The sequence below is a fragment of the Pteropus alecto genome, unplaced genomic scaffold, assembly GCF_000325575.1.
Source record: "Pteropus alecto unplaced genomic scaffold, ASM32557v1 scaffold7, whole genome shotgun sequence".
NCBI classification, from domain to species: domain Eukaryota; kingdom Metazoa; phylum Chordata; class Mammalia; order Chiroptera; family Pteropodidae; genus Pteropus; species Pteropus alecto.
In genome coordinates, this window is record NW_006494614.1 from 40,194,684 (window position 1) to 40,208,981 (window position 14,298).

Genomic DNA, 14,298 nt, shown 5'->3' on the forward strand with positions numbered 1-14,298 from the left:
AGTAGGAAATCAGGATCATTTTGGGGAAATGGGTTGATGAACCCAGGTTTCCAACAAGGTGGTCTGAAGATTTGATTAGACGTAGAGTCTGATGTCTCTGGCAAGAGTGTGGGCAGTGATGAAGCTTAGAAAGGGTTGCGGGGGCGAGGGGGCAGGAAAAAGGTGGATGGTCCAGGAGAGAGGATGAGGCTGTTGTGGGGATAGGCAGGAGGGAAGAGTTCCTGCTCACGTTACCTGTTCACCTCCTTGTAGAGACAGAATAAGCACAAGAGCAATCCAAGAGGCAGAAAAGCTGAAGTTATAGACTCCCAAGGGCACTGGATACATATAGGAAATTTATTTTGTACATAAATAAACACACACATACACACACATACACATACAAACGTTGACAGGCATTGATAAATAGGAAGCAGTTATCCTGGGAGGTTTTCTTCTGTGTGCTCTCCTGTATTTTCCATGTTCTAATGAGACTATGTGACCCCTGAAGCAGACAAGGACACAATAAATGTCATTTACACACAAGAGGAGTCTTTAGTATAGAGTCAGCTTTCACCAGGAAAAGAGGAACTAGCTTTAAGATGTAGCTTTCAGAGGAAACAGGTTGCCCAGAAATGGCAGTTCTGCTGGAGTGAAGGGGCAGAGTTCATGTAGCAGACACTAAAAACCTAGTGGAAAGACAAATGACAAAGAAAAATATTTGCAGCCCCTATGCAAAAGTCAAATCTTCCTAAAATATAAATAGCTATTAGAATTTTATGGGGAAAACCACAAAAAGCCTGTATAAAAACAGGCAAAGAATATTGAGAAACAGCTCGCAGGAAACGAGATGCAAACAAAACACGAATATTTGCTCAGCTTCACTTGCAATAAGAGAAATGCAAGCTACAAGGACACTGAAAAAACATTTTTCTTCTAGCAGATCAGAAATATGCAAAAGTTTGATTACACACCCTATGATGAGGCTATGGGAAAATATGTACTCTCTTACATTGCTGGTGGGATTATAAATTGGCATGACCTTTATGGCGGGGAATTTAATATTTATTTGAATTACTGATGTGCATACTCTTTAGCTCAATATCCCACTTTTAGAAATTTATCTTATAGAAATATTTTCCCTGTTTAAAATGACATATATGGTGTTATTCACCGTAACATTGTTTATAACAGAAAAAGACTGAAAACAATCCTCAATAAAGAACTAATATATGATGAAAATTCACTACAGCGGAATACTATGCAGCTATAAGGAATCATAAGGAAGCTATATACTAATAGAAAAGTATCTCCAAGGTATATATTTTAATTACTTTAAAAAGAAACTATTTATTTTAGAATAGTTTAAAATTGTGAAGATGGTACAGAGAACTTTTTTAAGCCCCACACCCAATTTTCTCTATAATCAAGATTTTACCTTAGTAAAGTATATTTTTTATAATTAAGGAACCAATATTAATACATTAGTATTAACCGAAGTCCATACTTTATTCAGATTTCTTTACTTTTTATGTAATGTCCCTTTTCCGTGCCAGGACCCCTTCCAGGATACCACATTATACTTAGTTGTGTTATTTCCTTGGGCTCCTTTTGGCTATCATAGTTTCTCAGACTGTCCTTGTTTTTGATGACCTTGACAGTTTTGAGGAGTACTGCTCAGGTGTTTTGTAAAATGTACCTCCAGTGGTATCTGTCTGATGTTTTTCTCACGATTAGACTGGAGTTTTGGAGACAGAAACCACAGAGGCAAAATGCCATCCTCATCACATCATATCAAGGGTACAGTCTATGAACGTGACTTACCACTGTTGATGTCGACCTCGATCACCCGACTGATGTAGTGTTTGTCATGTTTCTTGACCATAAAGTTACTCTTTTCTCCCCCTTTCCATACTGTCTTCTTTGGAAGGAAGTCACTATGTGCAGTCCACTCATAAGAGGTAAAGAATTATGTTCCACCTTTGACATAATCCATCATTGTGGGTTTTTTTTTTGTTTTGTTTTGTTTTTTTGGTTTTGCTATTTTTTTGAGCATTTCCTTACTTTCTGGCAGTAAAAGATGACCCAGGCTAGTCTTGTGCATTTCCTGCCCCAGTCCTAGAATCAGACATTTCTCTAAGGAGCCCTGGTTCTATTTATTGGAGAATGGTATTAAAAATCAAGTACTGGGTAGTAGGTGAGTTCATTGCTACTGGGTGTTGGTTTTGGGCCCTCTCAGCTGACAGAGTAAGGAAATGCATGTGTGTATAGCAACCCCTGTATGTTCGCGTGTCTATATAACTTTATTTTATGTAACCATCTCTATCTATATTAAGCTCAACATGAATTCATATGCTATCTCAAAATCTAATCAATCACCACATGGAACATTCTAGCCTCTTCCCCTTGTTTATCTGGAATATCCCCAAGATATATATTTTTTAAGTAAAAAAACAGAGGGTGCACACTGATGTGTATGTTATCTTTTATGCAAAGAGGGTAGAGAAATAAAAACATATATTCGTATTTGCATAGAGAAACTCTAAAATCTATCAAGAGAATAGAAAATGTATGTTCCCACAAGAATTCGTACGCAAATGTTCATAGCAGCATTATTCGTAGTAGTGGTGGTGATGGTTGCACAACAATGAGAATGTACTTGATGCCACTGAAGTGCATACTTAAAAGTAGTTAAGATGGTAGATTTTATGTTCTCTTAAAATCTACCATTTTTTTTAATATGGGAAAAAAGCTATCGCGTTTATTTTGCTTTACTGTTTTCCACTCAGTATGTTTTTAGGCTATATAGCGGTTGCTGTGTGACATCTATTCCATTGCTTCTAACTGTGGCATGATAGTCCATGGTTTTCCTAGCACATTTCATTTATTTTTTTATTGAGATATAATTGACATATAACATTATATTAGTTTTTGGTGTACAACATAATGATTTGATATTTGTATGCATTGAGAAATAATAACCACGATTAGTTAGAGAAATAATAACCACAATAAGTCTACTTACCATCCATTACCCTATATATAGTAACACATTTTTATTTATAGTGATGAGAACTTTTAAGATCTGCTCTCTTAGCAACTTTTAAATATGCAATACAGTACTGTTAACTACAGTCGTCATGCTGTAAATTACCTCCCCAGGACTTATTTTATAACTGGAAGTTTGTCCCTTTTGACCACAATCCCCCATTTTGCCCCCTCATGCCCCCCTGCCTCTATATATAGTAACACATTTTTATTTATCGTGATGAGAACTTTTAAGATCTGCTCTCATAGCAACTTTTAAATATGCAATACAGTACTGTTAACTACAGTCGTCATGCTGTAAATTACCTCCCCAGGACTTATTTTATAACTGGAAGTTTGTACCTTTTGACCACAATCACCCATTTTGCCCACTCATGACCCCCTGCCTCTGGCAACTACCAATTTGTTCTGTGTGCGTATGAGTTTATTTTATTTTAGATTTTACATCTGACTTATTTCACTTAGCACAATGCCCTCAAGGTCCATCCATGTTGTTGCAAGTGGCAAAATTTCCAGCGCATAATAGATCCCACTTTCTCAGAGACCAGAAGATGAAGCTATGGATGTATTCTGTGGGACTAAAGAAGTTGAGTTGAAGCTGTTCCTCTGATGTGGCCTTGTCGCCTTTGCAGGAAAATTGGAGGCTGTGGAGAAGGGTCTGGAGGAAATGGGGGCAGCAGCTGTAGAGAACAGCAGTTAAGAGATGAAATCTAGATTGCCAGGTGGCTTCAGCAGAGGCCACCCCAGCACGAGCTGTGGAGGGTGCAGGCAGCATGGCTTAGTACCCTTCCCCAGCAGAACCGTGCTGTGAACGGAGGAAGCTACCAGTACTGAGGATCAGAAAAGAGCAGAAAGTGTTGTTACAGACCCACGGGAGATAGCAAAGACATAGTGGGAATGACCTCCCAGGGCATTAGGCTGGGCAAGGAGGCAGGTGAGGTTGAACTGGGACTGAGTCAGAAGAGGCTGTAGCAATGATGATGGAGGTAAGGTGCAGAGACCAGATTTGGCAGGCAGAAGAAAGGAGTAGCCAGGCCTGGTTGTAGCTTGGAGGGAACTTCTATTTTAGATTTGGAAGTGGAGGAATGTGAAGCTTGCATGTTTGCATATGTGTTGAATGCATGTTTTAATTAGATATATTTATTAAATGTATGCTAATTTTTCTCACATCTCCAATACGAGGCAGCCATGTGGTAAAACTCTGGGAAGGGGGTACCCCTCACATCATTATCCAGATGTGTGATGCCACCTTGAGTTGCTCAGCACACAAACTCTGTATGTGGGGCTTTGCTGGAACCTAAGGGTGACAATGATGAGCTTACCATCTATGAAATGCTTACTGTGTGCAAAGCACTGAGCACGCTGCTTCACTTTTATCTCAATTGTCGCCACAACACACTTCTGAGATAGGCACTGTCACCCCTAATTGACAGATGAGGGAAAAGACTCTGTTAGAGAAGGAACATAACTTGTCCAAGGCCACCCAGCCAGAAGTTGGCCTTCGCTGTGGAACAAGCACTTGGCTTCCTAGAACCAACTGGGACTGCTGTGGACCTCTCAAAAGCTCAGAGGACCCGCTGGGATTTTGGGCCTTCTCAAATGATCCCTGTCTCCGCTCCTGGAGACCTTCGCTCCTTAGAGAGCGGCTCTGTGGAGAAAAGGTGGTGGAAGACAAGGGTGGCACAATCAGTCTTTAAGGGCCTTAACGGAGTGTGACTTTCTCTGTCAGATAGAAATGCACAGGGGAGAGGAAGGCAGAAGGCAGTGGCAGGGCCGGAAATGATTCCTCAGGAGCCAGTGGGGGTGGCTCTGGAGGGAGCGCCGCGGACTTTGAAGTCACAAAGGAGGCAGGGGGTGGGGCTGGTGCAGAGTCAGTCACCAGATCAAGGGAGATTGGAATCCCACCCCCTTAGCGAAGCGTAAGCGTGGCGAGTGGATTAGTGCGAATGGAGGGGAGCCTCTGAGCACTACTGTGGGAGGAAACGCGAAGCCAGCTACCCCGGGAAGCTGGAAGTGTACACAAACCAGGAAGGAGTTAGAGTCCTTGGGGGCTGACGGCCCCCTAATCGAAGGGAATTTGGAGGCTGTTCCTATCCAAGAGGTTGAAAAGCTCGCATATCCAGGTGCCAGGGTCCAGGCCAGAGAGACCAGAGTTCTGGAAGCCATGGAGCATTCAGAAGGACGGGAGAAGGACAAGTAAGTGTTGCCGAGCAGCTGCGGCAGGTGGTCTCTGTCTTCTCACTGCAGTGGGAGGCTGGGGTGGGGGAAAAGGCATCTGGGGCAGAGACTCCAAGATCAAACCCTGGTGGACCAAGACTCTTCGATGCTCTCTGTAAGGGCACTAGTTTGGCAGGAGCAATTTTCTAACAATAATAATGATTTGAATCTAAACACCTCTGAGGCAGGAAGGAACTCATCTGTTGCCACAGCCCTCACCCCTCCCAGCCTCACGCCCACCCAGGAGGGTCAGTTCATATCTGACATGCTGGCTTTTGTAGGAGGCTCAGGGACCCGTGGATCCCTAACTTTGCTCAGCTCGCAGTCGATGCTGCGGCACTGTACTGCTCAGTAGTTTATAGGGACTGCTGTGCATTTAGCATTACTGGCACTGCCCATAAACACCAACAGCACCCTCTAGCTTTTGCGACAATCACATTTCCAAATGCTCCCTGGAGGTTGGGTGGTACACCCTGGGAGCTACTGGGGCCCCTCTTTGGTGCTGGGGCCAGTCCTTTCCTGGCACAGAAACATAGAGACATGGAAGCCAGTTGCATGTGTTGTTTATTATAATAATGCCTCTGAGTGAGAGAGAGAAGAGAGAGGCTATGCCGGGAGGGGTGGGCAGCAGGCCATTGTGGGCAGGACAGAAAGTGCGGTGAGCCTCCCCAGCCAGGGGACATTGGGGAAGTGTCACTTAATCTTTAATAAAATATAAAGAGAGAGAGAGAGAGAGACTGTGGGGTAAATCTAGCCGCCAGAAGCCAGGCTGGGTAAAAAATGAAACACTTTGAGCTGGGGGTGGGCAGAGGCATGGAGGTCTACTGCTGGAGTAAGCATGACATCTTGGGCCCAGGTGTTGCTACCTGGAGCCCATTCCATCAGCAGAGACATAAGAGCTGAGAGCTGCAAAGAGTACCTGCCCCTTCAGGCAGAAGCCCCCTGCGGCTGGTGGTGGTGGTGGCAGGGAGCAAGGATCCTGAAGTTCCTCTATCCCCACATGGTTATCTGCAGCCACTGTGGGTAAAGAAGAAGCAGATGGGAGAGGTGGGGTGGGGCAGGATGGCTGGGGAGAGCAGAGAGAGGGTGGAGCCATGGGTGGGGGTATCGTAAGATCCCTTCCATGTACCTGGTTCAGGTTCAAGCAAATATAGCCAGTATTCCTGGGGTCCATGGTTAGAAAGTATGCTGTTTGAGGGAGGAGGCAAGGAGAAAGGGGTTGACAGCTGAGTCAGACCCAACTGGTAAGGGCATAAGAGGTTGTCTGTCCCTTGATGCTCCCCAGCTAAACTCTCCACCCCGCCACCCCCGCCAAGCAGGGGACTGATGATAACAACTCATAGAGCCTTGCTCTGAGCCAGGCCCAGTTCTAAGTGCTCTCCATATGCTAACTCATTTAATCTGTACCTCTAACCCATGAGGGCAGGACTATTATCCCCATTTTATAGGCGAGGCAATGGAGGCACAGAGAGATAAAGTGACTGGCTGAAGGCACTGAGCCAGCAAGTGGTGGAGCTAGAATGTGAACCCAGATCACCTGTGACCTATAAGAGGGCGTGGCTCTGAAGTAGAGCCCCTCATGCGGATATGTGGGAGAAGGCCAGTAGTCCAGCTTAGGGTGGAGAATGGGAGGTGCCTGACTTACCAAACATGGCCTTCAGCCTCGTGAAACAACCGATGAAGCTGTCGAAATCCATGATCATGTCCTCATTTGCATACCTGGCCACTAGCACCTGCACCACCTTGTTATTCACCTTGATGCCTGTGAGAGAGAGGAGTGTGGAGGTGGGGAGTCCCGCCCTCTGACCACGGCTTCCCCCTTCCCTGCCCCAAAGCCCCTTCCGACCCCTGGCCACCTGCTTTCTCAATTGCTAAGCGCAACTCATAGGAGTTCAAGGAACCTGAGTTGTCCTGGTCACACTCTTGGAAGATGTCCTGAAGAGACACACAGATGAGGTAGGGCCATGTGCATGGCATGGTGGTTGAAGTAATGAAATACTTCAGTATGGCTGACTTGCAACTGCTACTCAAGAGCCCAGGGGCTCCCTCCCCTGGTCTACCCACCGAACTCCCACTCTGTCTATTATCTGGTGACTGTAGGGTGAATTCCAGGCCTCACAGAGGGCCTCTGGCGCTGTGCCCAGGGCTCTCTGCATGCATCCCTTATGCTGGCTGATAGCAGGATTATACTGCCTATTAAATATTTTGACTAAATAATACATCAACACTGCAACAGATCCTGTCCTGTGGTGTGTGTGTGTGTGTGTGTGTGTGTGTGTGTGTGTGTAGTCAGGTGCTCCAGTTCTAGCTTCATCCTTACTAGTTCCCATGCCTCTTGAGGACCTTCTTTTCTCACCCCTTAAAGTGCCCCCTCAATACCCTTTACCGTCCATTTCTTGATTTTTTTCCACAGGATCTGGAATTCTGGAAGTCCCAGCTTGCCAGAGCAATCTTTCTGAAGGGCGGTCAAGGACATCAGAGAAAGGAGTGAGGAGGGGCATCCCGGGGACAGGGGAGCAGTGGGACTCACAGACAGGGGACGAGACCAGGGTGTCCTGTATGGTAACTATGATAACAGCCAGAGGAACTGGCATCTTTTGCTACCCAGAACCTATGCCCCAACAGGAAAGAGGGCATAGCTGACCAGAGAAGTAGCTACCTCAAGGCCTGGCTGAGGGGTAGTGGGATAGGGGCGGGAGAACACTGGACAGCACTGCCCCCTGGGCAGGAAGATACATCCATGATGTTGATCATGCAACGGCACGCGTCTAGGCTAAAGCCCTTGGCGCTGATGTTTCTGACTGTGAGGGAGGGGATGGGTGGAAAGAAGAGAAGGAGTGAGTAGGGGGTTGTGGGGGATGCAGAGTGGTCAAGGCGGGGTGAATACTGTAGGGGAAGGGCTGAGTAGTAGGGTGAAAGACTCACGTTTGTGGATCACCTTGTTGAGCAGCCTTTGTAGCTCATACATGCCTATCTCCTTGTCCTAGGGAGGGGGACCGTAAACCCTTGCTCTGGTCCCTTCGGCTCCCATCCACCTCCTTTCAGCTTCCAGCTCTCAGCCTCTCACCTCTCCTCCTGCCACTATCTCAAACAAATGTTTGAACTCCTGGTCTACGTAATGCTCAGAGACGTTTTCCTGGAGGGAAAGGAGTGAGAGAGGGACCCAGTCCAGGAAGTTCCTTTACATCCCCCAGAGGCTTCCTCCAGTCCCCCGACACCAGAGCCTCCCCTCACCTCTTGGAGTAGCTCAGCACAGTTGACTTCATCCATTTCCCTGGGCAAAAGTGAATGAAGCTTGGGGGTTACGAGGGGGTCAGGGAGACATTAATTTCAGTGAGATGGTCGGAGTGGGGGGTGCATTATATCAAATATCTGAGTCTGTATGGAATGAGCTCCATGGCATTTGGGTTCTGGTTCTGGCTCTGCTACTAACTGGGATTCCCCTCCACATGCCTCAGTTTCCCTGACTGTAAAATAGGGACAGGGTTGGGGGGGGGACCAGATGACTGCTTCCTGAGCTTGACCTCTTACAGCTCTTGGGCATATGCCCTTGGAGCAGTGAGGTGGGGGCCCTCACCAGGACATGCTGTGCTTCTCTGTGAAGACCCGAAGCAGAAAGTCAGCATCCCTGTGCGGCTCAAAGGTGGAGGGAATGATGATATATTCCCCTGGAGGCAGCTGGAGATAGCTGCTCACTTCACGTGAGTTGGTGAAGATCTCTGAGAAGCCATGGTTCTGATACTTTATGAAGAAGTCCTTCTTCAAGTGGATATCTTGGATGTTCTGCAACTATATGTGCCCCGGAGGTGGGTACAGGGCCGGCCTGGGAGGGCTGGGAGAGAGGGACCCCCAAGGTGAAGCCTGCTTGGGCAAGGTTGCAGGGAGATATGTCCACCAACTGAGCGGGCCTGGACCCCGTCCAAGTGGCAGGTAGCCCTGGTATGGTCTCTTCTTTCCCTGAATCCCACCCAGGGCCTGAGGGGGCTGGACTTCTAACCCAGTGGGCTCCAGAGCCCTTCGCCAAATTCCACCCTTTGCCCAATCACATGCATCCTGGCCAGGATCAAGCCCCATGTCTTCTGTACCTCCTTTGGGACCTAAGAAAGGGAGAGACAGGGGGGTCAGATCCCCAGGATAGTGAAGGGGCTCAGGCTGTGAAAGCCCAGTGGGGTGTGCATAGTGGCATAGTGCATGTGTGTGTGTGTGTGTGTGTGTGTGTGTGTGGTATGTATGTGTGTGTTGAGCAGGGATGTGTTAAGGGCACTGGGACACTAGTGATGGGGTAGGGTATGGGCTCTGATAGCTAAAAGTCCTAGCATTAATAATTCCTCAGCTTTGGACAGGAAAGTACAGTTTACACAGAATTTTGCCAGGGGGAGAGTTTTACCACTGCAGGTTGAGGACAGGCAACAGAATCCCCATGAGGTGAGGTAACTTTGCCCAACTTCACTGCTAAACAGTGACATATCTGGGATGAAAACCTAGGAGAGCATTTTCCTGAACATGATAGCATTTCCCTGCAAGAAGCTAATAGGGGATTATGAAATTGAGGATTGAGCACAAATAAAGTAGTAAAAAGATGAGTTAAACCCAGATAAACGGGTTTCTGTTCTCCTACAGGGATGACCAGAACCTTTAACGTGCTGATGACACTGTAGAGCTCTGCGTGGGGGCCAGAAGACAGCTGGAAAGAACGCATCTAGCCTTGGAAATGTCCTGAGGCGTGTCTGCTAACCTGGTGGATTTGCAGCCTAGGAAAAGGGCCCTGCTTGCGTCTGTTTTGTTCACTATTAAACTACTGGAGACTGGACTGGGGCCCAGCATACAGTAGGAGTTCCATAAATCGTCATTAAATATATAAGAGAAAGAACAAATGGCCATTTCTAGGATCTTGAAAAGCGCGGTTTGGGAAACACTTGTCAGGGATTTCTCTTGGCCCCTGGAGTCAAGGCTCTTGGTGGGACATCTAGGGGTAGGCTCAGCGGGGCTTGTGCAGAAGTCTCGGAATGTCTGGAAATCAGGACACAGGCTATTGCTGACTCTTGGATGTGTGAGCTTGAGCAAGTGGCCTCATTGCTGTGGCTCTCAATCTCCTTCCTGTTCAGAAGGCCTTTGGAACTATGCGGAGCACAAAGGAAGTGCTATCTAAACATTTCAGATCTAAAAACTTGTTAAAAGGAAACTGCTGCCTGCTTTTAAAAACACAAGGCACCACTCAAGCAAGAGCCAGGGCTGTGGATCCTGTTGGAAAGGGTCCCACTCCTAGGTGGACAGTGGCCCTGGGAGGGAGGACGGGGTGAGGGAGCAAGAGTGGCTGGAAGATCAGCTGGGGCGCCCACCGTGTAGATGATAAAGCCAATGGTCTGTAATGGGGCTCCTTGGGGTCGTGCCTGCCGCCAGTTCTTCTGCATCAGGGCTATCAGGCAGGTACAGATGGCTTCCTCGTCCTCTGGGTCATCCTCCAGAGGGAGAGAGATCCTAAACTGGGGGTTGGTCCAGAACGTGTCTGTAAAAGAAGCAGGTCAGGATGGCTCTGCCCTGCCCAGCGTGCAGTGGCTTCTCAGCCACATGCCCACCTCCTCAACAGAGCCCAGTGGGATCTGACGGGCCCCTGACTTTGGGCACCCTGATCCCTGTGACCCTGTGTCCCCCAGGTAGGGTTGTACAGGTGACTCAGGGATCCATCCCTGGCTTCCTGCCCCCTGAATCCCCTCACCCACCAACGTGGTTTCTGCAGCCCCCCGCAGTGCTGCCCCGCCGCCAGCTGCCCTCGTAGAAGATGATGTGCCAACAGCTCCTATAGTCCCCAGAGAGTGCATCAGGCATCAGGCTGCAGATCTCCAGGGATGTGAAGTTCTTCAGGAAATCTTGGTAGGACATCCTGTGGTAGAGGGGGTGGGTACTAGAGCCTGTCAGCGGCATACCCACACCCACAGGAACCCTCCTCCCTGTCCTGTCCCAGGAGGCTCCATGTCCAAGGTGCAGGTGGGAGGGGGCAGGAGAGATGAAGGGGCGGAGTATGAGGTGGAGAGAGAGGCCCATCCAAGCCGCACTGACCAGAACTCCCCATCCTCCATCTTGTGCAGCAGCTGCTTCTGGATGTCTGGGGACACCTCTTCCCACTCCACAGAGCTGGAGCAGAGATAGGCAGTGAAGGAAGAGGGGCTGTGGGTCAGGAGGCACCTCCTTTCTCGCCAAGCCATTCTCTCACCCCTGATGCCTTCCTACTGGGCGTCCTGAGTTAGGTGGAGAATCTGGAGAGGAGGGATGCGCCCAGGTGCACCAGTGGGTCCCTCTCTGGCACGGCCTCGTTCATGGGCCTGCTATGTGCTCTGCCTCTCACCCGAGAGCACTGGTCAGGGCCACCTACTTGTCACTCCAGGCTCCATTCCACTCAATCCGGCCCCAGGGATTCCGGACCCGAATCAGGGTTTCCGTCCTGCCGTGGTACCAGATCTGGGTGGAGAGCGTGTGAAGGTCAGGTGCATAGGGGCAGGAGGAAGTTCTTTTCCTTCACATGCCTCTCAGGGTAGGATGCAGTTGTCAGACTCACATCCTGAAGGCCAGTCACTGAGTAAGCATGTCCTCTCACCAGCATCCTCTGGGTCATGGATTCCAACTCACTGCTGCTGGTGATCTACAGAACAGAGAGGAAGGAGAGCAAGCAATTCAGGATCTGGTCAGAGGGACTGGGGCGACTGCAGAGAGGGGTGAACTCTGTGGGCTCATTTCTTTAAGAGTAAGCTTTGTATTTTCAAATAATCGTAGATTTACGTGCAGTTGTGAAACCCGATACAGAGAGATCTCATGCACCCCATATTCAGTTTCCCGTGACTATAACATCTTGCAAAACTATATATAGTACAATATCAAAACCAGGGTGTCGGTGTGGATGCAGTTCACCAGTCCTATAGAGATTCCCCCAGTTTTACTGGTACTCATGCGTGCGTTCTATGCAGTTTTGTCACATGTGCGTTGTTGTGTATTCACCACCACAGTCAGGATATAGACGACGTCCCTCACCTCAAGCATCCCGCCTGTTGCCCTTTTATAACCACAGCCACCTCTTCTTAATACCCTCCTCCCTAACCTCTGACAACCACTCATCTGTTTTCCTTTTTTTTTTTTCATTTTGTCATTTCAACACTGTCATATAAATCAAATCATATAGTATGGACCCTTTTGAGACTGAACCTTTTTTAAATTCGGCACAATTCCCTTGAGATTTTCCCAAGTCGTTATACGTGTTAATAGTTCATTTCTTTTTATTGTTGAGCGTGTTCCATGGTGTGCGTACCACTGTCTAACTATTCACCCTTCGAAGGACATCTAGGTTGTTTGCAGTTTCTGGCTATTATGAATAAAGCTGCTATAAACATTTGTGCTCAGGCTTTTCGTGTGGACATAAGTCTTCGTTTCTCTGGGATAAATGTCCAAGACTGCAATTGTGGGGTCAAACAGTAGAATCCTGCATTCATTTATTTATTTGAGCAAATATTTGTTGGATATCTATTGCATACCAAGCCCCATCCTAAGTCCCAGGATCCAGCAGTGAATGAGACAACAAAATCACTGCCCTCATTGAATGTGAAAACTGTCTGGAGAAGATAGGCTATGAATAAATACATAGATCATTTCACATTATAATTTCAAAGTGGAGAGTGGAACAGCTAATTTAAAAGGAACAACAATGGGGGTAGGAACAGCTAATTTAAAAGGAACAACAGCTAATTTGGGAGGCAGGGAAGACTAGCCTGAGGAAAGGGCTTTTGAATTGAAATGTGAATGAGAAGGAGCCAGCTGTGATGGGTATTTGGAGAAAGAACCTTCTAGATGAAAGCAACGGGAGGTGCAAAGGCCCTGAGGCAGGACCAAGCATGACTTACTTCGATAGAGCAGCCCATGAGGGAGGATCGATCTATGGCCTTCCTAAGCATTCTTAGCAGGTTCTTAGGAGGCCTCTGGAGTTGGAAGTTCTGGGTCACTCCCCCCGTGAAGTCTTCAAAGCCTTCCACCGTGCTGCCCCCTGACAGTGCTTCGTAGGACCCACTCAGCCTGCGGGCACAGAGTGGGCACTGTTCGGGCTCTGGGATAGAGCGTGGTGAGGGAAGAAAAGGCTGCCCTGCCATGCCCCTGCCTCTTTCCTTGATTCCGGCTGCCCCCATAGCTGCCACCTAGTGGGGCAGGTTTGAAGGCAAGCTCGGTTCATTGGCTCAGGTCACTCACTTGGCGTACGCCTTCTCCAGCAGGGCGCTCCAGAACTCAGTGCGCTCGCCTGAGTGCACGAATACCAGCTTGCCGTTCTTTGTGGGCAGCAGGTCATCCACCACCACGTCCACCCACTGCCCAAACTGCCAAATCTGCGGGCAGTGAGGTGGACTTCAATAGGGCGTGGGGCATCTGTCTGCCCCAGGATCCCCTCCAAGCACATGCATATTAACTCGTGCGCATATTAACACACACACACACACACACACACACACCCCCCACACACACACCTTATGTGAAAACTCTGTTACATGAGCGCCTCCTGGTGGCCAGGTTTAGTGACATGCCAATGTCAGAGAGTCCACTCCCCAGAATGGCGAAATAGTGAGTAAAAGGCAATGGAAAGCATGAACCTCACTCCTAGGCTCACTTCCAGGTCCTGCCATGGCATCCAGGGGGACCCCACCCATCTTTTGACCTTGTCTGGACTTTAGGATTTCTGAGCTCTTATGAGTCTCAGAAACATTTTATGACATAGGGAATTCATTCACATGTTGCTAAATTTAAAGAGCGGATTACAAAAATTATGTGACAGAGACTCCCAATGTCACACACACACATATACATATCTACAGAGAGATAGAGAGAGAGAAGGAGAAGGAGATACACAAACTGATCATTATTTTTGGGAGGGGGTTAAAATATTAGTGAACAGATTTTGAGTGATTTCCTTAGTTAACAGCTATTTGCCTGATAATAGAAAAACCCACACTAATAAATGTCATATTTCAAAGAGAAAAGAGAAAAGGTAAACTGCAAAGCACATACTAATTCTCTCTTTCTCTT

The 14,298-nt window shown here is 47.8% G+C and overlaps 1 protein-coding gene and 1 long non-coding RNA gene across 6 annotated transcripts in view; one reads left to right on the forward strand and one right to left on the reverse strand.

Moving 5' to 3' along the window:
* The first annotated feature begins 4,859 nt into the window (after nucleotides 1-4,859).
* LOC107196725 lies at nucleotides 4,860-12,582 on the forward strand. 5 transcript variants are annotated; one of them, XR_001518172.2, is made up of 5 exons: nucleotides 4,860-5,223; nucleotides 7,658-9,050; nucleotides 9,865-10,071; nucleotides 10,982-11,115; nucleotides 11,840-12,582. It is a non-coding gene; the product is annotated as an uncharacterized LOC107196725 (long non-coding RNA). The 5 variants fall into 5 exon arrangements; XR_003044481.1 differs by having other exon boundaries at nucleotides 7,658-7,806; nucleotides 8,778-9,050; nucleotides 9,865-11,115; XR_003044483.1 differs by having other exon boundaries at nucleotides 7,658-7,731; nucleotides 8,232-9,050; nucleotides 9,865-11,115.
* Nucleotides 6,389-14,298, reverse strand: part of CAPN11 (calpain 11) — an 11,058-nt gene continuing 3,148 nt past the window's right edge. Inside the window, exons 4-19 of the mRNA XM_025042877.1 lie at nucleotides 13,471-13,604; nucleotides 13,131-13,299; nucleotides 11,798-11,881; nucleotides 11,615-11,700; nucleotides 11,302-11,376; nucleotides 10,965-11,125; nucleotides 10,584-10,750; nucleotides 9,330-9,341; nucleotides 8,822-9,033; nucleotides 8,479-8,518; nucleotides 8,312-8,380; nucleotides 8,170-8,227; nucleotides 7,981-8,045; nucleotides 7,631-7,699; nucleotides 7,101-7,179; nucleotides 6,389-7,006 (exon numbers count right to left, since the gene is read on the reverse strand). Of these exons, the coding sequence (XP_024898645.1) occupies nucleotides 6,858-7,006; nucleotides 7,101-7,179; nucleotides 7,631-7,699; nucleotides 7,981-8,045; nucleotides 8,170-8,227; nucleotides 8,312-8,380; nucleotides 8,479-8,518; nucleotides 8,822-9,033; nucleotides 9,330-9,341; nucleotides 10,584-10,750; nucleotides 10,965-11,125; nucleotides 11,302-11,376; nucleotides 11,615-11,700; nucleotides 11,798-11,881; nucleotides 13,131-13,299; nucleotides 13,471-13,604 (1,629 nt within the window). The 3' untranslated portion in view covers nucleotides 6,389-6,857. The remainder of the gene's footprint in view (nucleotides 7,007-7,100; nucleotides 7,180-7,630; nucleotides 7,700-7,980; nucleotides 8,046-8,169; nucleotides 8,228-8,311; nucleotides 8,381-8,478; nucleotides 8,519-8,821; nucleotides 9,034-9,329; nucleotides 9,342-10,583; nucleotides 10,751-10,964; nucleotides 11,126-11,301; nucleotides 11,377-11,614; nucleotides 11,701-11,797; nucleotides 11,882-13,130; nucleotides 13,300-13,470; nucleotides 13,605-14,298) is intronic.